A 26,467-nucleotide genomic window follows, 5' to 3' on the forward strand; every position below is an offset into this window, starting at 1 on the left:
TACTCCACTGACAATTTATTTAATAGCAATTCTGCTGCCATGCTCTGTAAGAAGTCATAACAAACAGGGCAGGAAGAACAAGGAAGAAGCTTTTAATTACCATTGTGTTAATTAACATTAGAAAGCTTTAGGGGAACGGGATTAACTTTTGAACAAATATTATACAAGGATTTTGGAAGAAGGCAAGCAGAGGTGCATAATATACATTATTATGAAAGGAACCACTGGCTTCATTCTATTTTCAGCCGATTGGCATTTTTTGCAATGTCTGTTTGAAGGACCTCTCAAGGCTCTGACACGATGAGCTTTGGAGCAGATTAGGTTTTGAACCTTCTGCTGAGAATATCAATTAGTTGAATCACAGATGCCATCAAGGTCATTTTCAATAATCGTCATGGAGATTGCTGGCTTGGCAAACACTGTACTGAATTCTGGTTAAGAGCAAATATTAGTAGTTCATTGCATGGGAATGAATCTCAAGGAGTTGCCCAGATGTTTTCTTAACCAATCCTGCACTTGAAACAGACTGATGTAGAAATCTCGTGGTTTGTAGTCTTTGATCGGCCGATCTCGTATCATCTCCCCATTGTTATTTTTATTCTGCCGCGCACATGGATCGTACGTGCCCCAGCTGATCACACCCACCTATCGGGAAAGACAAAAGAACGGTAAATAATAAACTAGATAACCTGGATCAGATCCAGTGAGTCACTAATTGTGGGTATTAATGGTCTTGGCCAACCTAAATCTCGCTGTTTTTTGCCCTTCACCTGGCGTGGTTCTGAACAGGGAAGCCTCCATCTTCCAATCAGCCTTTGGTTGATTTTCCCAAGTATGATGTCAAAATGTACATCATGAGGTCATTTTGCAAGAGCCATGGTGGCGTGGTGGTTAGAATGCGGTATTGCCCACTGTCAGGAGTTCAATCCTGACCGGCTCAAGGTTGACTCAGCCATTCATCCTTCCAAGGTCGGTAAAATGAGGACCCAGATTGTCGGGGGCAATATGCTAACTCTGTAAACAGCTTAAAGTTGGGTGTAAAGCACTATGAAGCCATATATCAGTGCTATGGCTATTTATCCTTTCATCATAATAGCAACAGCAATAGCACTTAGATTTATATACCGCTTCACAGTGCTTTACAGCCCTCTCTAAGCGGTTTACGGAGTCAGCATTATTGCTCCCAATAATCTGGGTCCTCATTTTACCAACCTTGGAAGGATGAATGGCTGAGTCAACCTCGGAAGCAGTGATGAAATCCAATTTTTTTTACTACTGGTTCTGTGGGTGTGGCTTGGTGGGGCGTGGCTTGGTGGGCGCGGCAGGGGAAGGATTTTACAAAATCTCCATTCCCACCCCACTCCAGGGGAAGGATACTGCAAAATCTCCATTCCCTCCCCGCTCCTGGGGGAAGGATATTGCAAAATCTCCATTCCCACACCCGCTCCAGGGGAAGGAGACTGCAAAATCCCCATTCCTTCCCCACTCCTGGGGGAAGAATACTGCAAAATCTCCATTCCCACCCTACTCTGGGGCCAGCCAGAAGTGGCATTTGCCGGTTCTCCGAACTGCTCAAAATTTCCGCTACCGGTTCTCCAGAACCTGTCAGAAACCTGCTGGATTTCACCCCTGCTCGGAAGGATGGAAGGCTGAGTCAACCTGGAGCCTGGTGAGATTCGAACTGCCAAATTGCAGTAGCAGAAGTAATATCACACCCATGTATGTCCAAGGTGGAGTTCACACTGATGTCACAATGAACTTTTCGTGACATTTTCATACCATCTCACTCTAAAAACATAGCTTATGACAGGGATCTCCAAAGTTGGCAACTTTAAGACCTGTGGACTTCAGCTCCCAGAATTCCTCAGCCAGCTGGCTGAGGAATTCTGGGAGCTGAAGTCCACAGGTCTTAAAGTTGCCAACTTTGGAGACCCCTGGTCTATGTAGTGCTTGGTAGCCTCCTCCTGATACACACTTGCATTTACTCTCACAATAACCCAGTGTTGTATAGTGGATAATGTGTAGCGCTAAGCCTATGGTGACTGTAGTGAATCACCTGTACAATACTATTAGTTTATTCTTATTTCTGCAACCACATATGTTGGCCGATCATTGTTATTCTAACTTCTGCCTTCCGGACCTACCTTAAATTGAAACATTTTAAGGCATAAAAGGAGAGTAAGTGGGACTCTGCAGGAAAATTAAGGAAGATTAAAACAAAGGGGGGGGGACTGTTTTGGAAAAGAAGACCATAGAGCCACTGAGCCCCTCCTTCTGCTTAGGGCAAGAATCCAAGTAGAGCACACTCAAGAGAAGGTACCCTGGTTTCTGCTGGAACACATCCAGGAAATGGGAGTCCGCTTCTTTCATTTCAGGGTCTTCCCTCTTGAGCAGAGCTTCCTGCTTATTAGGAAGATTTTTTAACACTCACCCTGAGGATTCTTGCCTTTTCTAATGCAAAGCATCTCAACTGTTGTCAGAGCATCTAAAGTAGGGGTGTCAAACTCAAGGCCCATGGGCCGGAGGCAGTGGTGGGTTGCCCCTGGTTCGCACCAATTCTATAGAACCGGTAGTAAAACCGGCGGGAGGCTCCGCCCCTGACCCTGACATCATGAAAATGCTTCTAGGCTTGCGCAGAAGAGCGTGCGGCCCCGTTGCGAACTGGTAGTAAAGGTAAGTAGAACCCACCCTTGGCCGGAGGGTTGCAGGACACCATCGCAGCCAAAAACGGAGCTCACGAGGGCCGCAGGTGGCCCTCCCGAATTCCGTTTGCTCTGGCAGAGGGTTGCAGGAGGCTGTCACAGCTGAAAACGGAGCTCGGGAGGGAGCCCGTTTTTGCTGGCAGAGGGCTTGGGCCAGCACAGGCGACCCCAAGACGAGTGACGTCGAGCTGGCCACGCCCACCCTGGCCCCCTGAGGTCAAACACAACCTTGATGCAGCCCTCAATGAAATTGAGTTTGACACCCCTTGATCTAAAGTTTGAGCAAATGCCCATCCCCACATATGCCACCATGAGGCTGTAATCACCACCTCCACCCTGAAGATTGCAAGACTTTGCATAAGTTCACATACTGATCTAAGTTTTAACTTCCACAGTCAAGCCATACCATTGTAGCTAGTTCAATAAACCACAATTAAAAAAAACAAAAACCTCTGGCTTAGGAACAGGTAGGATCTCAAGGAAGGACTGGCCGGAGCCCAGATAAAAAGAGCTTTAACCAACTGACTTTGGCTACTGTACATGCCACATTCGAACCCAATACATAATTCATTACCTGAAAATGTCTTTCTTTCCTTTCCACGAAGAGCGATCCCCCAGATTCACCTGCAAAATAGAATGGAATGGGATGAGATGGGATGGGATGGGATGGGATGGGATGGGATAGAATAGAATAGAATAGAATAGAATAGAATAGATTAGAATAGAATAGAATAGAATAGAATAGAATAGAATAGAATAGAATAGAATAGAATAGAATAGGATTAAGAATGGAATGGAATGGGATGGGATGGAATGGAATGGAATGGAATAGAATAGAATAGAATAGAATAGAATAGAATAGAATAGAATAGAATAGAACAGAAAATAGAATAGAATAGAATAGAATAGAATAGAATAGAATAGAATAGAATAGAAAATAGTAGAATATAGGATAGAATAGAATAGAACAGAACAGAACAGAACAGAACAGAATGAACAGAACAGAACAGAATTCTTTATTGGCCAAGTGTGATTGGAATGTTGTCTTCAATGCATAAGCTCTCAATGGGAGAAGTGAAATTAAACAGAGGACAAATTTCACCACTTCTTGCCACCTCTAGGAGGGAAAAGTTCAAAAGTTCAGGCCTTGCAAAACTGGCCAAAACTTAACCTCGGATTAGATGAACAATAGAAGGAGAAGGTCTCTTTCTTTCTCCTGATCAGAGATCTATCTTTACATCTGGGGAGACCTAAGACAGAGGACTTCTAAACCTACAGTCCTAAGGCCTCAGCTTACTCTGGAATTGTTTAAAGATAGTTGTTTATTCCTCACTAGCCTTTTATCTCATGTAGATCATACGTCTTGGAATTCTTCTGTCCATGTTAAACATGGTAGCATTACTCCTACTGTTTCATTTGAAATGCCAATTGATATCCTATGGTTGATAAAACCCAAGAGCAAACTATTCTGGTCATCAAGATGCAACCTATGTCAACTAGTACATAGGGAAGCATTGTGTAATTCCTCCTCCTCCTTCTTCTCATTTATCAATGCACTGTAGGGTGAAGGACTGGGCTATGGAGCATCACGTTCCATGCTGATCCTTGTGGGTTGGTAGATAGATATTTTTCGACTTCCCAGTCTAGGGATGAGAACGATTGCCTCAAAATATGATCCAATTAATGTCTGTGGAGATTCTCAGTCATCCAGGTCGTGTTGTGACAAAGGTTTTTTTTTTTTTTTTCAAGAGACAACTGGACTTTCTGGTTTTTCTTTGAAGATGTTCCACTTCTCATCCAAGACGCTTCTTCAGCTTAAAGAAGCCGCCTCTTGAAATGGCACCTTTGGGCCATCCAATTAACTTCTATATCTAAAAGGGGAACCGGAACTCGTGGTCTTCTGACTTCTAAGCTATTGGCTTGAAACACTAAACCAAACTGGCCCTCAAAATTTCTACTTGGGCAGCAGGAAATGTACATTATTCCTACAGCCATCTGATGTTGTGGCCTGCCAATGGCCTGCACGGATTGTGGCTGATCCCGACGAGGAGGAGGCTGGTGTGGTGTCGCGCCAGCAGCTTGTGCAGCCGGCGCTCGAGTCAGACAGCGAGGAGGCTGAAGAGGATGTGGTGCCAGAGGCAGAGACTCAGTCAGGGCCTTCAGAACCTCCAGAGGCTCCTTCAAGTGAAGAGAATGAAGTGGAGGAGCCTCTTCTCAATGCTCGAGCACGCAGGGTTGCCAAAAGGCAGGAGTGGCTACTCAGGAGGAGGTCTCCTTGAGAGTAAGGCTTGGGGCTAATTGGCCACTCCCTTAGCCTATTTAAGTTCGCTCACAGATAGCACACGCTGCTGGAAACAATGTTTAATTACTATGCAGAGCATTTTGAGAGTGAGTTTCTTGTACATCTTGGTTTCTGGGCTGGTTGCCAACCCTTGTGGGACTTTGTTTATTCTCTGTAATTCATAGCAGGCTGATAAGGAGATTTGCACTGGAAGCCTGCATTTTGAAAGGGGTCTGTTTGTATTAAACAGAGTTTTGGAGCTTTGTGTGTGTCACACTCCTTGGGATCTGGAGCTGGGGCAGAACATCTGATCTTTTGCATGGCTGAAACATACAAGGCATTGAACCGGGCACTCAGGTCATAGCAAGGACTAGAAAGAGGGAGGAGAAGGGTTCTATGAATAAAAGTTGCCATAACATCAATAAGTTGATTCAGCGTGTAAGGAAATATCCTGGACTGAAAGACCTCTGTTATTAGAAAATATTTCCTCAGCTGGGACCAGCAATGGGATGCATCCAATCTTTCCTCCCCCCCACTTAAATATCCTTTTAAAAAAAAGAGAGAGAGAGAGAGAGAATAAAATTATGTAATTTATCTCTCTACCTAACTACCCAGCTCTGCACTGGTTGATTTCAACCTAAGGCAAAGTTGACTTTCCATCTGCTATGGTGCAGCTCTGTAGAACCTCTCCATGGTTCATTATCCCACTGATCGGGCCTTGACCCCATTTTTGGGATCACTGGTTATTTGCCTGGATGGCTGTAGGACTGCCTCTGAAGGCCATCTGTTGGGAGACTATTGGGCTTCCTTGGGCAGTTGGTGGGCCACTGTGAAAACAAACTGCTGGCTAGATGGACAAGGGATTCAATCCAGCTGAATATTTCTTATGTCGGCATTTCTCAATCTTGGCACGGTGAAGATGAGTGGTGGGTTTCAAAAATTTTTACTACCGGTTCTGTGGGCGTGGCTTGGTGGGCATGGCATGGCTTGGTGGGCGTGGCTTGGTGGGTGTGGCAGGGGAAGGATACTTTAAAATCTCCATTCCCTCCCCCTTCCAGGGGAAGGATACTGCAAAATCCCCATTTCCTCCCAATCAGCTGGGACTTGGGAGGCAGAGAATAGATGGGGGCGGGGCCAGTCAGAATTTTTACTACCGGTTCTCCGAACTACTCAAAATTTTCCCTACCGGTTCTCCAGAACTGGTCAGAACCTGCTGAAACCCACCTCTGGTGAAGATGTCTTGACTTCAACTCCCATGCTGGCTGGGGAATTCTGGGAGTTGAAGTCCAGACATCTTCACCTTGCCAAGGTTGAGAAACACTGATTTATGTCCATGTTCTTACATACGAAATTCAGCATCCTGTTCCTGGTTCTTTGCTTCTATCTATGGGATAATTGAAGGCATATCTCATTGTCTTTATGATATAATCAGAACAGCCATGACGATAGATTAGATTAGATTAGATTAGATTAGATTAGATTAGATTAACAGAGTTGGAAGGGATCTTGTAAGTCATCTAGTTCAACCTCCCCGCCCAAGCAGGAGACCCTACACCATTTCCAAACGCTTCCAGTGATGAAGCTCCCACAACTTCCGAAGAAAAGCTGTTCCATTGGTTGATTGTTCTCACTGTCTTATTTCTCCTTATTTCTAGGTTGAATCTCTCCTTGGTCAGTTTCCATCCATTATTCCTTGTCTGGCTTTTAGGTGCTTTGGAAAATAGCTTGACCTCCTCCTCTCTGTGGCAGCCCCTCAAATATTGGAAGACAGCTATCATGTCTCCCCTGGTCCTTCTCTTCACTAGACTAGCCATGCCCAGTAACTGTAACCTTTCTTCATATGTTTTAGCCTCCAGCCCCCTGATCATCCCAGTTGCTCGTCTCTGAACTTTTTCTAGAGTCTCAACATCTTTTTAATAGTATGGTGACCAAAACTGGATGCAGTACTCTAGGTGTGGTCTTTCTAAGGGTTTATAGAGTGGTATTATGATACTTACAGCTCAGCCTCAAACTATAGGCTGTCCTCAACTTACAACCATAATGGAGGCCTGAATTTCAGTCATAAGCTATTGGTGGTCCTAAGTCAAGAGACCACGTGACTAGACTTGAGTTTACCACCATTTTTACGAGTCATTGCTGTTCTTAAGTGAATCATGTGATTGTTACGGAACCATATAGTCGTTAAGCGAATCCAGCATACAAAAACATCGCACATCGCAGTCACCTGACCACAGGACTCTGCAACTAGTCATAAATGCCAGCCAGTTGCCAAGCGCCCCAAATGCAATAATGTGACTATGGCGGGGTGAGGGTGGGGTACGACATTCATAACTTTGAGGGCTGTTCCTAAGTGGCTTTTTTTGAAGTCCACTGTAACTTCGGTCATTTAGCGACTGGTCGTAAGTCAAGGACTACCCGTATTTCTAAAGGATTGGGGAGTGGGAATGGTGCAAAACGCTCCTTGTCTAGGGACTCCCAACTAAGATAACATAGCTTGGCCAGAATTCAACCTTCCCTCTTTGACATACCACACTTCTACCCGCATTGGGGATATAGTCACACCTCTTTTGTAGGTAAAATTCACCTTTGCAAGTGTAGGCTTCCAACGATTTATCTTCTCCACTGCACAGGAACCTGTCAGTCACTACTTCATCGATACTGGACACATTGGCATATATCATTCCCTTCTGAATAGCTGCAGAAACACATGTGGGGCGCTGCAAGAAGCAACAGAAGTTGTTACTGGAGTAGCTAATTGGACCATTGGATCAAGGGTTCTCTATCTATTTGTGTGTGTGTGTGTGTGTGTGTATTTATTTATTTATTGGTTCGATTTATATGCCTCCCTTCTGCGGAGACTCAGGGCGGCTTACAATGCATTAAGCAATAGCTTTCATACTTTTGTATATACCTGCTTAGTAGGGCTTTCGCCCCCCCCCCCCCAAGCAGTGTTCTTTTTTATACAAAGTCGGCTTATTGCCTCCACAATCCGGGTCCTCATTTTACCTACCTTGAAAGGATGGAAGGCTGAGTCAACCTTGAGCCTGGTGAGATTTGAACTTGCAGTAATTGCAGGCAGCTGGTGCTATTTAACAGCACTTTAGTCTGCTGCGCCACCAAGGCTCTTATTGGGTCTATGGAGATTCTCAGTCATCCAGGTCATGGTTGTCCCAAAGTTGTTTTTTTTTTCAAAAGGCACCTGGACTTTGTTTTTCCTTGATGACGTTTCACTTCACATCCAGGAAGCTTCTTCACTTCCGACTGAATGGTGGAGGATGGAAGGATTTATAAAACAGTCATCTTCTATCTCCAGCGTATGACACAGTCCCTTTCAGCAGCTCCAAGAAGGTTCCACACCAATTTGCACTATTCAGATGACCCTGAGGGCACAGAAAAACCTCAGAGAGAGCACTAACGACCAGATGACTGCAAGGAATACAAGTCCTTCCATCCTCCACCATTCTGTCAGAAATAAAGAAGCTTCTTGGATGAGAAGCGAAATGTCTTCAAGGGAAAAAAAAAAGTCCAGTTGCTTTTTGGAAAAAAAAACAAAAACACACCTTTGGGACTTCAAATTGGGTTTTGAATACTGGTGACCGCCTCCACTAGTCCCTAAAGCGGTTTTTCTCAACCTTGGCAACTTTAAGATATGTAGAGTTCAAATCCCAGAATTCCCCAGCCGGTATCACCGCTGGCTGAGGAAATGTAGGCGTTGAAGTCCACACATCTTAAAGTTGCCAAGGTTGAGAAACGCTGCCTTACAGTTATCTTGGTAAGATTTTTCAAAAGTGGTTTGCCATTGTCTCATTCCTAGGGCTGAATGAAAGATACTGGCTCAAGATCAGTATCGCTCTCTACATGGGGCTCCCCTTGAGGAGCACCTGGAGGCTCCAACTGGCGCAGAGTGCGGCCGCGCAGGTGGTTATGGGAGCAACATGGCGCTCCCGTGTGACACCTCTCCTGCGCGAGCTGCACTGGCTCCCGGTGGTCTTCTGGGTGCGCTTCAAGGTTTTGGTCACTACCTTTAGAGCGCTCCATGGCTTAGGACCTGGTTATTTACGGGACCGCCTACTACCACAAACAGCCTCCCACCGGCCGGTACGCTCTCATAGAGAGGGGCTCCTCCGGGTGCCGTCAGCCAAGCAGTGTCGACTGGCGGCCCCCAGGGGGAGGGCCTTCTCTGTCGAGGCACCCACTATCTGGAACGAGCTCCCCTCGGAGATACGGAGGATCCTGGATCTGCGCACTTTCCGCCGTGCTCTTAAGACCCTCCTATTCCAGCAAGCCGGCCTGGCCTAATTTTCTCCCCTTTCTTTTAAATTTTTAAATTGAAATTTTAATTTGTTTTAAATTATTGGGATTTTTAATTGTCTTGGGCTAAATTATTTAATTTGGTTTTAATTATGTTTCTAACTTTTGTATTTATGTATTTTATTTTGTGCCTGTTCACCGCCCTGAGTCCTTCGGGAGTAGGGCGGTATATAAATTTAATAAAACATAAAACAAACAAAACAAGGTCGCCCAGCTGGCTTTGGGCCTAAGGCAGAATGAAAACACCCCGTCTCCTGTTTTCAAGCCTGGTGCTTTAACCGCTAGACCAAACTGCCTCTCCAGCTGTTCTTGAGACAATAGAAAACTGTACTGGTGTGAAATCAGCTGCCTCCAATGTTGATTTCTCTCCTACTTCCATTGTGTCTGTTCTGAGACACCACTGTTCCGACCTAGGCTTCCCCAAAAAGCACCAAGCAGAATCCTGGTCCCGACAAAACCCCTTTTATTAAAACAAACAGTGAATTCCTCTCATTCATCTTCAGCAAAGGCCTGGCAAACACTTTTTCAAAACTGGAAAGCTGCCATGTAAATATTGTCCAAACGTAGTGCTGTGCAAGGAAAGACTTGGCACAAAGTCTCTTGAGATTTACGGACAGATCTTCACACTCCTGAAATGACCGACCGAACGAATTGTTTCCTGCAAAAGCCCACTCCCCTTTCGCTCCGCTTTTATTCCCTCTGGAAGGGACCATTCATCATCCACCTGTGGCCTTACTCCCAAGTCGACCCTTATTCTTTAGCTGTTCCCTTCGTCTGGCAACTCTGCGCATGCGCGCACTGGGAACAGGCTCCAGCTGTTCGTCTGCCTCATTGATGTCTGTGTCAGCACTTCAAGCTGCATTTACTCTAGTGCTGACATAAGAAGGAGAAGCGGAGGCGTCTGGAAAGGGACGTTTGATTTTTCACCTACTTATTTTCCCTGGAGATAATATCCCCTAGGAGATGGGATGGGAGGGGGGAAATTCCTTTGAGCTGGAGCAGTAGATTAGGGGTAGAGTGACTTGGAAGATGGCCAATGAGTGCAGGGGAGTGGGGAATGGAAAGGGAGGGCTTTGGGTCTGGAAGTCAGTGTTGGCTACGATGGAGTCGGATTTAGAATGTCGTGCTTAATAAATGGGAGTTTTTTTCCATCAAAGACTTTGTTTGAAATGCAATTTATTTGAGACAACCTCTAAACCTGACAGACTGATTCTGAAAGCAACTGATAGCTAGCATACGGGCCCTGGCCCCATCTCTGCCTCTGATGCAGAGCCATTAGAGCCTTCCCCAGACTCCAGGATTGGCCCATATTCCTCCCCAACCTCCTCACTGTCCAAATCTGCTGCCTCTTGCTTTATCACAGGGGGTCTCCAAATTTGCCAACTTTAAGACTTGTGGACTTCAATTCCCAGAATTGCTCAGCCAGGAATTCTGAGAAATGAAGCTCACTAGTCTTAAAGTTGCCAAGTTTGGAAGTTCCTATTTATCATGCAGCTTCCCCATTCAGTTGATGTATCCCCTTGTTCAGCGCTCAGCTTCAGTGCTCAAAACAAGCTTCGCAACCAGATCTTTGGTTTAGGGGCTTACCCTACATGAGGGGAAGTGGGACACGTTCCCTTTTTCACAGGGGGCAGAATAAGCCCTCTGAACAGCTGGTGCGGAAAAGAGCAGTGGTGGGTTCCTCCCAATTCGGCCGAGCCGGTAGTGGTGAGGATATGATGTCACCGAACTGATTCTCCCCCCCGCCCCCCCACCCACGTTATTCTTACCTTTTATTTGGTCCCACCCCCAATCTATTGCTGCCTCCTGAGTCCCAGCTGATGACTAGAGGGAAAAAACCTGTTTAAACTCTTGCCGCGGGGCTTCAAAGGGCCGTCCTACAGCTGATCAGTGTTAAAAACAAACAAATGAGTCGGGTCGTTAAGTGCGAGGACCTTCCAGAAATGACTCTGACCAGTTAGCCACGCCCACCTAGTCACATGACCTCCAAGCCACACCCACAAAATAAGCCACACCCACAGAACCGGTAGTAAAAAAATTTAGAACCCACCCCTGGAAAAGAGGGTAACCCTCCCGCTTCACCCTGCCTGGGGTGGTTTCAGATCTGTGCCCAAGTTATCCCAAAGATGCTTTTTCCAAAAGGCGACTGGATTTTCTTGGTTTTCTATTTCCTTTGAAAACGTTTCGCTTCTCCTCTTCAGTTAGAGTTGAGTTCGAGAGGAGATGAGAAGTTAGAACTGAAGGAGCTTCCCGGATGAGAAGCGAAATGCTTTCAAAGGAAAAACAAATAAACAAGAAAGTCCAGTCCACCTTTTGGAAAAAGCACCTTTGGGAAAACCATGACCTGGATGATTAAGAATCTCCATTGTCATTGTGCCCAAATTAAAATATAATACAATTTAGATTCAGCTATGTGTTATTTTTTTTTCAGTGACCTGCTACGGAAGTCAACTGTTGGGATTCTGAAGAATCAGGATAGAAAGATTATTGATGCTTTGAACTTGGTGATGGAAATTCTGACTGAAAGTTTCAAAAGGCCGGGTTGGTGACAGACCATCCATTCATCAGAGCCTCAGAGCCTTTTCCCACTATAAGTTCCTCACCTAATGACATTTCTTCGTTGCCAAGTTCTCTATCTCTGAGTCAGAGAAAACGATCAACATAAATTCTATCATTCCTGTGACCTGTTGTTTTCCTGCCTTTTCCCCCAGTCCTACTGTTCTAGACCAAGGTAAAGCAACACAGCCTAATGAATTTTATTTAGCTTCAGGCTGTCTTTTCAGCACTGTCAGCTTGAAGAGGGGAGACATTACTTTAAGGATGGTTTAAACCTATCACACAAATAGGCCTGGGATGAAATGAACGCAGTGTCATGGGGATAGAAAAAAAGAGATTTCCCAAACATGTTTGTGCAAAGGGGAAAGGAGGTCAGTCACTCTAACTCAGTCTTTCTCAACCTTGGCAATTTTAAGACAGGTGGACTTCAACTCCCAGTATTTCCCAGGTAGCATGCTGGCTAGGGAATTCTGGGAGTTGAAGTCCACCTGCCTTAAAGATGCCAAGATAAAGAAACTGTTGTGGTGATGGATCTAGCCCAATAACTCACGAGATGAATTCTCTTTCTTAAGTAAATTCCTTTATTGCACGCCTAGATTGATGCTAGGCCTTATGGAACCAGAGGTCACTGACCTTGGACCTTTCTCTTTCAGGTACACATCTGGAACAACCAGAATACCTCGTGGAGTGAGCTATTATACCCAGGAGGAGGGGCTAGGAGGTAAGGAGTGGCTATGGGAGTGATGGGATATGTGGTTGGTTAACCTTTGCAGGGCTGTGTACCAGTGATAGCAATACAGTTAGGCATTTACCATAACAGAAACATTGCTAGAACTAATATATGTATTTATATTCTTCTCCGTTCCTGTCTATCGTATACTTGTACATTATTCGTAGAGTGCCAATTTTGTTATGTTTTTCTTCAGCCAAAGCCATGGCTTGGTTTCATAATGAGCTTTGGTGGGATTCAGAACAAAAGGTGAACTTGGACAAAACAAAAAACCCCCACAAAAAACCTTTTCTGCTCTCTCTCCTCTGAGTTTGCTCCCTGAATAAGTTGGGTAGTGTGCTTGTGTGTATGTGCGGCATTTGCACAGAGACATTGGTTGGTTTCATTTGATGAAAAAGCTGGAGCATTCTAATGATAAAGCCACAACATTTGAGAAAAAAAGCCTTTTCCCCCCCCTCCCACATTTTGGGAGCACCAAAGGTTTCTAATTTTCCCATATGCTGCAAAATCTGAAACACAATGAAGTGTACTATTTCTGCATGATTTCTTGATGGTAAAAAATTTGATTTTTGTAACAGAGTTGTCGAAGTCTGGAATACCTTACCCGATTCAATAGTCTCGGCTACTAACTTTCACAGTTTTAATTCCAATTTGACTTCTATGGACCTCATCCCCTATTTAAGAGTTTCCTAAGAGGATGTGCGCAAGTGCATTAACATGCCTACAATCCTGTCACATTTTAGCTTTTTCATTTTGTTTATTCAAATTTGTAATTTTTGTTTCACCAATAATTAATTAATTAATTAATTAAAAATAAGTTTTAAAACTATCTTTTTGTATTTTCAAGGGAGTGGCAAATTAACATTCTCCCGTTCGTTTTCTTTAAGAGACTTTTCCATCATTATTTCCTTTTCCTTTTCAGGCTCTTATTACCCAGAATCCCCGAGGAGGGAACCAAACACTCACACTTGTTTTGGTCTTGATCTGCACATTCATTCTCTTGTGGTCCAAGGAGATGAATTCGGCAGGCACCTTCTCAAAACTCAGTAGCTCCAGTTCTGTGAAGCAGAAAGGGACATATAATTATGGCTTTAGATCAGGGGTGTCCAATCTTAGCAACTCTAAGACCTTTGGACTTCAACTCCCAGAATTCCCCCAACCAGAATGACCAGTGGCTGGGGAATTCTGGGAGTTGAAGTCCATGGATCTTAAAGTTGCCAAGGTTGGACACCATGGTTTAAATAGATTAATATTTAGACTCAAGCATCTAATAGGTTACAGCAAGGAAAACCCATCCTCAAACAAAAATAACTGAACATTTATGGTGTTTCTGAACAGAGAAAGCAAGAAACATGGCAGATAAAAGAAAGTATGGAGGATTGTTTTCACTTTCTGCCCTCAGAAAACAGATTGGTGAAAGGCAGCGACCTAGAGTGGAGCAATTTTCTTTTCTGAAGAACCATGCTTGTTTTTTTTTTTGTGGAAAAAAAAAACCCTCTTATACAAGATCTGTTTTCTATTTTAAAAAAAAGAAATCCACTCGTTCTAATGAAACTGGGTTGGGTTGTTTGAAAGGGTGCAAGAAACGTGAACTCAGCATGTGAAATGTCTTTACAATATTTGTTCTGAATCATTTCTTCATCTTTCCTCTGAAATAGCAAAGGTTTTAACCTCCCAAGTTCCTCAAAATCTCTCACGTTACAACCGCAAGGATAAGGATGTGCCAATCAGTCTAAATTGGTCAGTGACTGGGTCTCGCAGAAGCTGAGGCAGGATTTGGAAGATTTTTTCAATGGATTAAAAAAAAATGCATTAGAAAAATTTTCAAATCTTTTTGCCCTTAGTTTTCCTTGAGATGTGTAAATAGCCTTTAGTCATTTTCTCAATGTTCAATATTTCTAAATATTGGGGGGGGGGAGTTTCCAGCCCTCTTCCCCTTTTTTTGTGGCATGCCTCAGGGATTAGGATTCTCCCTGTTCCTGTTTAACATCTACATGAAATTGCTGGGGGAGGCCATTCAGTGTTATGGGGCACCAGTGGTGGAATTCAAATTTTTTTACTACCGTTTCTGTGGGCATGGATTGGTAGGCATGGATTGGTAGGCATGGCAGGGGAAGGATACTGCAAAATCTCCATTCCCACCCCACTCCAGGGGAAGGATACTGCAAAATCCCCATTCCTTCCCCACTCCTGGGGGAAGGATATTGCAAAATTTCCATTCCCGCCCCACTCTGGGGCCAGTCAGAGGTGGTATTTGCCGGTTTATTTATTTATTTTATTTATTTATTTTATCATACTTATATGCCGCCCTTCTCCCGAAGGACTCGGGGCGGCTCACAACAATAAAACAATAAGACAATAAAATGAATACTAAAATAATCCAATTAAAATCCCCGAACGGTTAAAACTAAAACTAAAACTTCCAGCAGATCAGGAGATTTGTTGAAAAAGCCACATCTTCAGGTCACCACGGAAAGAGCAGAGGTCAGTTCTCCGAACTACTCAAAATTTCCGCTACCGGTTTTCCAGAAGCTGTCAGAACCTGCTGAATAACATCCCTGGGTGATACTGATAATTGATACTTTAACTCTGGCTGGCCAGGTCATACTATTCAGACATTGACCCAGTGCCTGGAGCAGTGTTTCTTAACCTCAGCAAGTCTAAGACGTGTGGACTTCAATTCCCAGAATTCCTCAGCCAGCATGCTGACTGGGGAATTCTGGGAGATGAAGGCCATTCATCTTAAACTTCTGGAGGTTAAGAAACACTGGTTTATATATTAGGGAGCGTTGGTTTAGGGCACCTGAGTTGTTTCTTGGAAGCTGGTTTTAATAGTTTCTTCAATATTTCTCTTGTTCTTAGTGTAGGCCACCCAAAGTTATGGCACATAAGATGGACAGCCATATAAGTCTCATCAATCAATCAATCAATCAATGCCATGCTCCCTCATATGCATGTCCTTGAACATTTTGCACCTTTTGCAAATATTATTTAATGCAGATTGAAGACCTGATCCTAGCAGACTGTTCACTGCTATTTCAAGATTTTTTTAATTTAATTTTCTTTCTTTATTAAATTTTTATGCTGCCCATCTTTTCTACAAAGTGAGTCTGAGGGGGCTTACAAAGGAAGTAAAAATAGTTAAAAGTTTAAAACAACACAGAATTAAAATATTATTAAAAACCGTACTAAAAAATGAGGGACAAGTACATTTGAATATTTCATTTCGATTTCCAAATGAAAGAAAAACCAAAGCAAAATTGAGCTATCTTCAATTTGCAGGTTTATATGGGACAATCAGAGCCAAAGAACGCACACACATTCACGAGAACAATGCAGGGAAATGATGAACTGAGGGAAAACATGGAATTGCAAAACATGGGTGTGTTTCACAAATTTGGAACCGATAATTCGCCAAAACACATGGAAAATGAGTGCACATATTTATAAAATTAAATCAAGCGTACCAAACCAAATATGACAGATTGAGAAACTAAGAAGAACTGAAAGTAATAGATTTCCAAAAAATGGAAGAAAGGAAGGTGACCACTTTGTAAAAATGAGGAACCGATGTTGACAGTACAGCCCTAGAGGGACATGCACAGGTCATCTCTGGGGAGAATGTCAGAAGGGCAAGATGATGTGTCCACAGAATCCCAACTCTTTTAATTTAAATTACATATGATAAAAAAAAATCAGGTAGGGGCTTCCTCTGCACAGCTGAATGACAGGTGAACCCAGGGGTGGAATTGAAAAATTTTAACAACTTGTTCTCTGCCCAGATGCTGGGTGGGTGTGGCCATGGGGGTGTGGCCTAGTCGGCTTCCTGCATCATGGGGGGGGGCCACAGGGGCGTTTTCGCTCTCCCCAGGCTCTGGAGGCTTTTCTCGAGCCTCCAGGAGGGTGAAAACGGCCTGCCCTGGGCTCCGGAGGCCCGAAAAATGGGTCTCGGGAAATCTGGAAATGGGCTGTTTCTGGCTTCCTGGGGGGTTGACGGAAGCTGTTTTCACCATCCTCAGGTTCCAGGAAAGCCTCCAGAGCCTGGGGAGGGCAAAAAACAGGCCTGCTGGAAATCCGGAAACGGGCCGTTTCCGGCCTCTGGAGGCTTCAGGGAGGCCTGCTAGGGTCAAAATGGAGCGCGGGGGTGGGTGGGGTGAGTGTCATACGCACATGTGGGGGGGGCAGGGCAGCACGGGGGTGGGTGCATGCGCATGTGGCGGGGCGCATGGGGGGCATTGCATTGTAGGTGTGTGTGATAGCAGGCGCATGCTCTTTTGGCACCTGAGGAAAAAAAGGTTCACCATCACTGTTCTAAGTTCTAATTAGCTCATTTGTCATGCTTCTTGTCTGTTCTATTGGGAAAGCTGGCACCTCCTGTACAATTTAACAGAATAAGAGAGTTGAAAGGGACCTTGGAGGTCTTCTAGTCCAACTCCCTCCTCAGGCAGGATACCTTGCACCATTTCAGACAAGTGGTTGTCCAAACTCTTCTTAAAAACCTCTAGTGTTGATGCACCCACAACCTCTGGAGGCAAGTTGTTCCACTGATTAATTGTTCTAACTGTCAGGAAACCTCTCCTAAGTTTATTCCTTGCTTAAAGGCAGCACACTGCAAGGTATGGAGAAGCCTGGTATCCTTACCATGATCTCTGCATGTTGTTGTTCCAGACTTTTTCTTCAGGGCTCTGCTGGCCCCTTCGGTGCAAGGGAGGCAGATGGGTCTAGAAAGAAAAAAATAGATCTGTTTAATTTAATGTCCTGCCTTCTGGTGCTTAGGAGAATAGTTTGACCCCCTCTGCTTTGTGGCACCCCCTTTTTCAAATATTGGAACACTGCTATCATGTCACCCCAATCCTTCTTTTCACTAGACTAGACATACCCAATTCCTGCAACCGTTCTTCCTATGTTTTATGTCAGATGTAAATGCCTTATTCTCTAATGTGTAAATAGTGTACAAACAGGGTGTCAGGGGTTAACTTATTCTTCACTTCTTAATGTATTCATAATTCACCACTCCCACATATAGCTCCACCCATTGTATATATAAGGAGCTACCTACACCCTTCCCCTGGATTCTATCTGTGAATATTCAGTGAATATAGAATGCCTATTGTAAATAAAAGAATATATAGTTAAACCTTTAACTCTTGCTAATCTTATTGAGTCTGATCCTGAAAATATTGCAACAAGCTGGTAGCAGAGGATGGTTAATTGACTCAATAAAAAACTTAAAAATGTCTAAGAAAGATAGGCCCAACACCAGGGCCTACAGCAAAGAAATGGAAACGGAACAAGAAATAATCAACGAATCCACAAACGCAATTTCGAGAGAGTCCGAAGAATACACCACTGAAGACGAAGAAATAATTGATGACCAGGAGGAAATCGAAATAGAGAATAACGAACTCAGGTCAGAGATATTAAAACTATTAAAAAGCCAGAAGAATGATGAAAGCCTCATCGCGAACCTCCAAGATATGCTGAAGAACAGCGGAGCAGCGAGAGAGAAAAACATCACTAATGAAAAGCCTAAAGACCCAAAAATAGTGAGTGAAATGATTGCGGAGAAAATCATTACAAAGAAGAAAAACGGTGATCCCGCGCGAAAATTTGAACGGCAGCCATCTTGGTTTCAACAGGCCTCCAAGATGAGCGAAGCAGAGCCAATCAGCAAGCTCAATTCAAAATTTCTGGCGCGAAAAACGTTATCAGACAACGAAAACGAAAAGGAAGATTCAAACACCTCAGAAGAATCAGAACCAGAAAGTGAGGACGATTCAACAAAACACCAAATAAAATCAGCAATGAAAACGCTCTTTGCTGCATTTGGGCCAAAACTAAAAATTACTAAAAAGATGTCGAAGAAACGAGCGAGCAAGCCAATGCCTCAAGACCTGCCCACTCCCATCCTGACTACGAGAGCGCTGACGCCCGAACCCAGAGAGCCCTGCCGATACCGCCCTATGCCGCAGACCGAAGCAAGCACCAACGCCCTCAATAGAAGAGGAAGAGCAGCCACAGTCGTCAGGACTCCCAAAGTCGAACCAGAGACCGACTCGTCTGAAGAGGAGCAGAGCGAGCAAGCCGCAATGAGGAGAACCTTCCACGACGACGCCGAAGAAGAAATGGGCAACGCGCATGCGCGAAACTACGCAGACGGTCCGGGAAGACATGAACTGGAGAGAAGACCATGCAGACTCGTAGCGAGCATCCCCACGCCGTTTTGCAATTTTCTGCATTTACGAGACCACGGACTACCTCAGGTTGTAAGTAATGGACCCAATAATGTCGGAAATTTACCCAGTGACTTCCCAAAACTAAGGGTTGATGGCATTAATTTACAAGAATGGTATCAACAGCTCCAGGTTGTCTTTATGAAGGAAAACTTACTGTTTTTTATCACTAGTCCCCCAAAAAGACCTTGGACTCTAAAAATAGATTGTTTACACCATAGAGCTTTTTTCTTAATAATATCTAGTGTGTCTCCTGCAATGTATCACAGCATTAAGCCAAATTTGACTGTTTCAGAAATTATTCAATGCATGTTTAATTTGTTTCACAGTGACAGTGTAGCTACCACCACAAGAATATCTAAAGATTTCTTTTCGTCTAGGGTAAAACCAGGGGTTTCCATAAGTGAGCATTTAATATCTTTGAACAAAATAAGAGCTGAACTGCATTTGAGGGGGGAGGTGATTTCAGACCAAACAATGAAAAGTGTTATTATCAACTCACTTGATCCATCATGGGACAATTTTATGTCACATTTAGACACAATCAATCTAGGATATTTATCCTTAGAAAGTCTGTCCAACAAATTGATAACAGAAGATAATTCAAGAAGGAATCGTTCTAACAATCACACAGAACACAAACCATATAGGAAAGTAACTTTCCAAGAAAAATATAGTGGAACATTTAAATGTCATAATTGTGGATCCAGGGAACACAATAGAAGAGATTGCCCAAAATTTTTAAAAGAAAGATATAGATCAGAATACAGAAACAAATACGATTATAGACGGCCTTCCATAGAAAGGCATAGATATAGGAGCCCACCAAATCACAGAGAGAACAGAGGGGGTAGAGACAATTCAAAGGATAGAAAATCTGGTTCACTGTTAAATAAACAAGACAACACTAACACACAGCAAAGTGAGAACAATAATTGGCTTATTGATTCTGGAGCAACTAATCACACCACTAATAACAAAAATATATTGTCTTCATTTGCAGAAGATAAATTTGTAATTAAGGTAGCTAACCAAGAAAAAGTTCAAGTATTAGGTAGAGGAAATGTAACCTTGCCTGGTCTAGGAAAAATAGAGGGGGTATTACTAATACCTGAAATACCTCATAACATATTAAGTGCCATAAAACTAAGCAGAGATTCTGACATTAACATTGTCTTTTCAAAAGGAAAGGCAACTTTGGAAAAGAATAAAATAAATATAGGCACTGTGATGATTAAAGGAGGCCTACCTTATCTGATAACAAAAGAAAAATGGTTACATAACATTGATTCAAATATGGAAGATTGTATTGAAATAGATGATGAGAATGTTAGCAACAGTGACAATGATGAATGTAAAATATCTCATGATCACACAGATGCACACAATGATAAAAAGCCAAAAATAGGTAAACCAATTCATGATGAGTGTGCTCACATCTTACATAGGAAGTTAGGACATGCCAGTTTTCCTGTAGTACAAAAAATGACTGAACACGCAGAAGGTGTTAAAATAAAAAATTGTGAAAATTATCTGGAATGCTCAGTATGTAAATCTACAAAACTAAAAACTAGTCCCAGGCCAAGAAAATCTACTAGATCAACTAACAAAATTTTTGATTTAGTACACATGGACTTAGTTGGTCCATTAACTCCATCAATCACTTATAGAAAACGTTACTTCCTGACAATAGTGGACGATTATAGCCGCTATGGATTTGTTTATACATTAAAACACAAAGATGAAACATTTCAAAAATTTAAAGAATTTTACAAACGCATAGAAACACAACACAACATCAAAATAAAACAAATTATGACAGATAGAGGATGCGAATTCATGTCTAAAGAATTCTCCCAATGGTTAAAAGACAAAGGAATGTTACATTACACATCTAGTCCATTTTCTGCGTTCCAAAACGGGATTGCAGAGAGGAAAAATTCCACATTACAAACCATGATTAGATGCACATTGGAAGATGCTGGCTTAAGCAAACAATTCTGGTCAGAAGCCTTACATTATTCAAATTACACACAAAATAGAACATGGTCCAGCATTGTAGATAAGACACCATATGAAGTGATGTATAATAGAAAACCAAAATTAGCACACATGCATATATTTGGAGTCACAGCAGACGTACACATACCTAAACAATTAAGAAGAAAGGGAGAGAACGTGTCCAGAAGACTCAGATTTATGGGATATGAGACTGGCACTAAAGGGTACAGATTCATTGATAGTAATAACAAATTTATAGTCTCCAGAACAGCTGTGTTCCATGAACAAGCCAACTGGTCTAAATTACATCTTAATGAAATATTCCCAAATAAATATAAAGATACAAAATCTCACGAGAAAGGGACTATAGAAAAGCAAAATATCAACAAATATAAAAACAAAACCAAGATTTGGACAAATAGCCAACACAAAATAAAGACAGACACACTAACAAAAAAGGAAGCAAGATATTTGCATGATAACGATAGTAAACCCGAAAAAATCATTAGAAGCACCAGAAATCAAATGCCAAATAAATACAAGGATTATGTAATGCACATGGATGGTGAACCAACAACACCTAATACATATGAGGAAGTGCTAAAACTTCCTCGCGAAGAAAAAGAAAAATGGGAATTAGCAATGAAGAAAGAGATGGAAAGTTTACAAGGATTAAATGTATTTACACCTGCAATTGCACCTAAAGATAAAACAATTATTGGTACCAGGTGGATATATAAAATTAAGAATTTAGAGGGAGGCAATACTCTATACAAAGCTAGATTAGTTGCACAGGGTTATGCACAGAAATATCCGGAGGACTATACTGACACGTATTCCCCCACTGTAAGAACAGAGAGTGTCAAAACAGCTCTAGTGGTAGCATCAGCACTCAATCTTGATGTATTCCAATATGACATACAGACTGCGTACCTACACGCAAAACTAGATAAGGAAATATACGTAAGAGCACCTCACAGTCAATACACAAACAGAAATGAGACTTGGTTGTTAAACAAGAGTTTATACGGGCTAAAACAATCTGGTAAACGGTGGTATGATTGTTTAGTAAAAGTACTTAAGACTATGGACTTCAACGCTACCACTGCTGATAATTGTTTCTTTGTCAAGAGGGGTGATGATTACATTGAATTTGTATTGATTTATGTGGATGACATTTTATACATAGGAAAACATAAGGAGAGAAGAGAAACTTTTGTAACTAAATTAAATGAGCATTTCTCGTTGAAATCTTTAGGCAAGGTAAACAAATACCTTGGTGTCCAAATTAATAAGACAAAAAGGGGATTCAAACTTACCCAGAGAGATAAGATCATAGAACTTTTAAATAAATGCAATTTAAACAATGCCAAACCTTGTGATACTCCTATGCAAACTGACTTTCTAAGAAATACTGATGAATCTTCTCCCGAATTCAAGGACAACACATTTTATAGATCAATCATAGGTTCACTCCTTTATATATCTAATTGGACTAGACCAGATATCGCTTTACCACTCAATTTATTATCCAGGCATGTCAGCAAACCAACAATGTATCACTGGGAAGCTGTTAAAAGAATTTTAAGATATCTAAAAAGTACACTAGACTTTTGTTTAATGTTAGAACCTAATGATAATAAAGAACCAAAGCTTACGTGTTATGCAGATGCAGACTGGGCTGGAGACATCTCATGCAGAAAAAGCACATCTGGTTATGTATTTCTCTTAAATGACTGTCCAGTTTACTGGTACACTGGTAAACAAGAACTAGTGGCCACTTCAACGACTGAAGCGGAATATGTTTGTTTATCCAAAGCCGCAAATAACCTTGTATGGTTTAATGATTTAATTTCAGATGTTTGGAAAAAACCTGCTTTACCTTTTATTATGCATGAAGACAATAAAGCAGCCATTGAAATATCTAGATCTGATGCTATTGGACAAAGGTCCAGACATATAGATATAAAATTTAAACATGTGAGACAATTATCTCAGGATGGATTTATTAAAGCAGTGCATTGCGATACTTCAGAACAATTAGCTGATATATTGACAAAGCCTTTACCTTCTAAGCAGCACAAATATTTAACCTCTAAGTTGTATGTTTTGTATTGTCCTGAATCTGAGTGTAACTGGTGCTGTATAACGAATCGGCATTTAGAGGGGGATTTGTCAGATGTAAATGCCTTATTCTCTAATGTGTAAATAGTGTACAAACAGGGTGTCAGGGGTTAACTTATTCTTCACTTCTTAATGTATTCATAATTCACCACTCCCACATATAGCTCCACCCATTGTATATATAAGGAGCTACCTACACCCTTCCCCTGGCTTCTATCTGTGAATATTCAGTGAATATAGAATGCCTATTGTAAATAAAAGAATATATAGTTAAACCTTTAACTCTTGCTAATCTTATTGAGTCTGATCCTGAAAATATTGCAACATTTTAGCTTCCAATTTTGATTGCTAAATGAGAACCTCCTGTAAGAGCCTAATGCAAATGAGTTTCCAGTGGAAGATGCTGCCCTGGTAGATGAAAGAGAACTGGATTCCTTTAACAAGGCTTCAGATCAGATGTGCAAAGAGCATAATTAGTGTCAATCGATCAATGTTTCAGAACAAACCAGGTGAACTTTAAAACCTTGGCAAAAAGCCACGATACCTGATTCTTCCTCCGAAGGTCACAGGTTTCTCCAATTCAATGAGGGAGATATCGTAGTCATAGAATTCTTTGATGCCCTGGGCCGTCTTAGCTCGAATGTTGTATAATTCATGGTCAATCCGTGTCTTTATCTTTAGCCTGATTTCTCCACCTGCCAAGGGAAGAAAGAATCAGAGATCCTCAATTTTCTTTTTGTACTGTAAAACATTGCATCGAGGGGGCCTGCGTGCCCTCTAAGGCTGGTTGTTTTTTTGCAGATGTTTCATTACCCAAATTATGTAACATCATTAGTGCTAAACTACTTGTTACAGACTAACAGTGCTTGTTACCTTAGAAGCAACATAGAATAACAGAGTTGAAAGGGGCCTTGGAGGTCTTCTAGTCCAATCCCCTGCTCAGGCAGGAAACCCTATACCCGTGATGGCGAACCTATGGCACGTGTACCACAGGTGACACGTGTAGCCATATCAGTGGACATGCGAGCCAGCTGATTTTCGGGCCTTCTGAGCCCACCAGAAGTAGGGAACCAGCTTGTTTCCTGCCTCCGGAAGGCCTCGGGGAGTGGTGGGGAAGGCCCGTTTTTCTCTCTCACCTGGCTCCAGAGCCTTTCTAGGAGTCTGGGGAGGGCAAAAACAGCCTTACACACACACACCCACTGGAGGCCCTCCAGAGGCCAAAAACAGCTCATTTGCCAACTTCCGGAATATACACAGATATTTATATATCTGATAGATAGATAGATAGATAGATAGATAGATAGATAGATAGATAGATAGATAGATAGATAGATAGATAGATAGATGAGATATTTATTTATTTATTTATTTATTTTTTCATATTTGTATACCGCCCTACTCCCGAAGGACTCAGGGCGGTGAACAGCCATAATAAATACAAATACATATAGAAGTTAAAAACTATTAAGAAACAGATTAAGTAATTTAGGCTCAAAGATTAAAAAACATCCAAATTTATCTAAAGAGGTTTAAAACCCAATTTAAAAGCCAGTTTAAAAGCCAATTAAAAAGGGAGAGTTAGGCCAGACCAGCTTGTTGGAATAGAAATGTTTTCAGGGCACGGCGGAATATGCGTAAGTCTTGGATGTTTCGTAACTCCGGGGGAAGCCCGTTCCAGATGGTAGGTGCCCCCACAGAAAAGGCTCTCCCCCTGGGGGCCGTCAGTCGACATTGTTTGGCCGACGGCACCCTGAGGAGTCCCTCTCTATGGGAGCGAACTGGTCGGTGAGAGGCTATTGGTGGCAGGAGGCGGTCTCGTAAGTACCCTGGTCCTGAGCCATGGAGCACTGTAAAGATAGTAACCAAAACCTTGAAGCGCACCCGGAAGACCACTGGGAGCCAGTGCATCTCGCGCAGGATGGGGGTTACATGAGAGCGCCACATTGCTCCCATTACCACCCGCGCGGCCGCATTCTGGACCAGTTGGAGCCTTCGGGTGCTTCTCAAGGGGAGCCCCATGTAGAGAGCATTACAATAATCCAGGCGTGAGGTGACAAGGGCGTGAGTGACCGTGCGTAACGAGTCCCGATCCAGAAAGGGATGCAACTGGCGAATCAGGCGAACCTGATAAAAAGTCCTCCTGGCTACGGCCGTCATATGCTCTTCAAAAGACAGCCGTGAGTCCAGGAGGATGCCCAAGTTGCGAACCCCATCTATGGGGGCCAACGACTCGCCCCCAATAGTCAGAGTAATCTGTTCATTACCAAATGTTGGTTACCCTGTCCATCTTTTTCCTCCCATCCTTTTGATGAAGCAGAGCAGTGGTCCCAGAGACTGCAGTTTTGACTATTAGTGAGAAAATATCAACCCTGATTCTCTACCCTTGCCTCACTCTCTACATGTACCATGTGTTTGTGTAAACGGTATTGCATTTTATTAAATCATGGTTAAAATCATGGTGGCCATCTTGTAGAAAGAAGGGTCACTAATGATCTCTGAGATCTCTTCCAACACTAAGCCATTATTAGATTATGATGGTTTAATGTTGGGTGGAGTCTCAGAGGCCATCTAGTGACCCTTCTTTTTTCTACAAGATTTTATTTATTGTTTATTTATTTATTGGTTCGATTTATATGCCGTCCTTTTCCGGAGATTCAGAGCGACTTACAATGTGTTAAGCAATAGCCTTCATACTTTTGTATATACCTGCTTAGTAGGGCTTTTGCCCCCCGCCCCCCCCAAGTGGTGTTCTTTTTTATACAAAGTCAGCTTATTGCCCCCACAAACCGGGTCCTCATTTTACCTACCTCGAAAGGATGGAAGGCTCAGTCAACCTTGAGCCTGTGAGATTTGAACTTGCAGTAATTGCTGGCAGCTGGTGTTACTTAACAGTGCTTTAGTCTGCTATGCCACCAAGGCTCTTAGTATCTTAGTATCTTAGATGACCACCACTTGTCCTTTCAGGTAGATCAGGTGAGGAAGCGGACACTGGAAGAATCCAGGAGTGCTACTTCATCACTTTAAAGCACTGTTTCTCCACTTTGGCAACTTTAAGGTGGGTGGACTTCAACTCACCCACAATTCCCCAGTCAGCAGGTATGGGGAATGCTGGCATATTGGCTGGAGAATTCTGGGAGTTGAAGTCCACCCATCTTAAAGTGCCAAGGTTGAAAAAAATCCTGTTGTAGAAAATAATCACAGAATCATGAAAGCCCTTGCCATTTCTTATACGAAAACACAACCACCGTGATGTTAGAACAACTCAGTCCTGAGAAAAGGGGAGACGTGAGAAGGGGACTTAGAATCCCCTTCTCGCATCTCCCCTTTTCTCAGGACTGAGTTGCCTTTAATTTTTTTCCCTTGAAGGTTCCTGCCTACTTTCACCCAGGTGTTTTCCACCTGTTCCACCCTCTCTCTGTGTGTGTATCAACAAAACGGAAGAAAATAAAACTGAGGGCAGGCCTTGAAACACGTAGGGTAGACATTCTGAAGAAAACCAATACCTCCCCCAAGATATCCTCATTAATCT

At 42.7% G+C, this 26,467-nt stretch overlaps 1 protein-coding gene across 1 annotated transcript in view; it reads right to left on the bottom strand.

The window, feature by feature from the left end:
• The window catches only part of LOC148115663 (complement C2-like), a 75,634-nt gene continuing 49,167 nt past the window's right edge, over positions 1-26,467 (bottom strand). The window contains exons 13-18 of the mRNA XM_087883929.1: positions 23,483-23,633; positions 17,222-17,301; positions 13,547-13,638; positions 7,568-7,700; positions 3,277-3,326; positions 1-645 (exon numbers count right to left, since the gene is read on the bottom strand). Coding sequence (XP_087740055.1) covers positions 457-645; positions 3,277-3,326; positions 7,568-7,700; positions 13,547-13,638; positions 17,222-17,301; positions 23,483-23,633 — 695 coding nt within the window. The 3' untranslated portion in view covers positions 1-456. The remainder of the gene's footprint in view (positions 646-3,276; positions 3,327-7,567; positions 7,701-13,546; positions 13,639-17,221; positions 17,302-23,482; positions 23,634-26,467) is intronic.

This window comes from Pantherophis guttatus, chromosome 2 (genome assembly GCF_059756535.1).
Source record: "Pantherophis guttatus breed Tessera chromosome 2, ASM5975653v1, whole genome shotgun sequence".
Lineage (NCBI taxonomy): Eukaryota > Metazoa > Chordata > Lepidosauria > Squamata > Colubridae > Pantherophis > Pantherophis guttatus.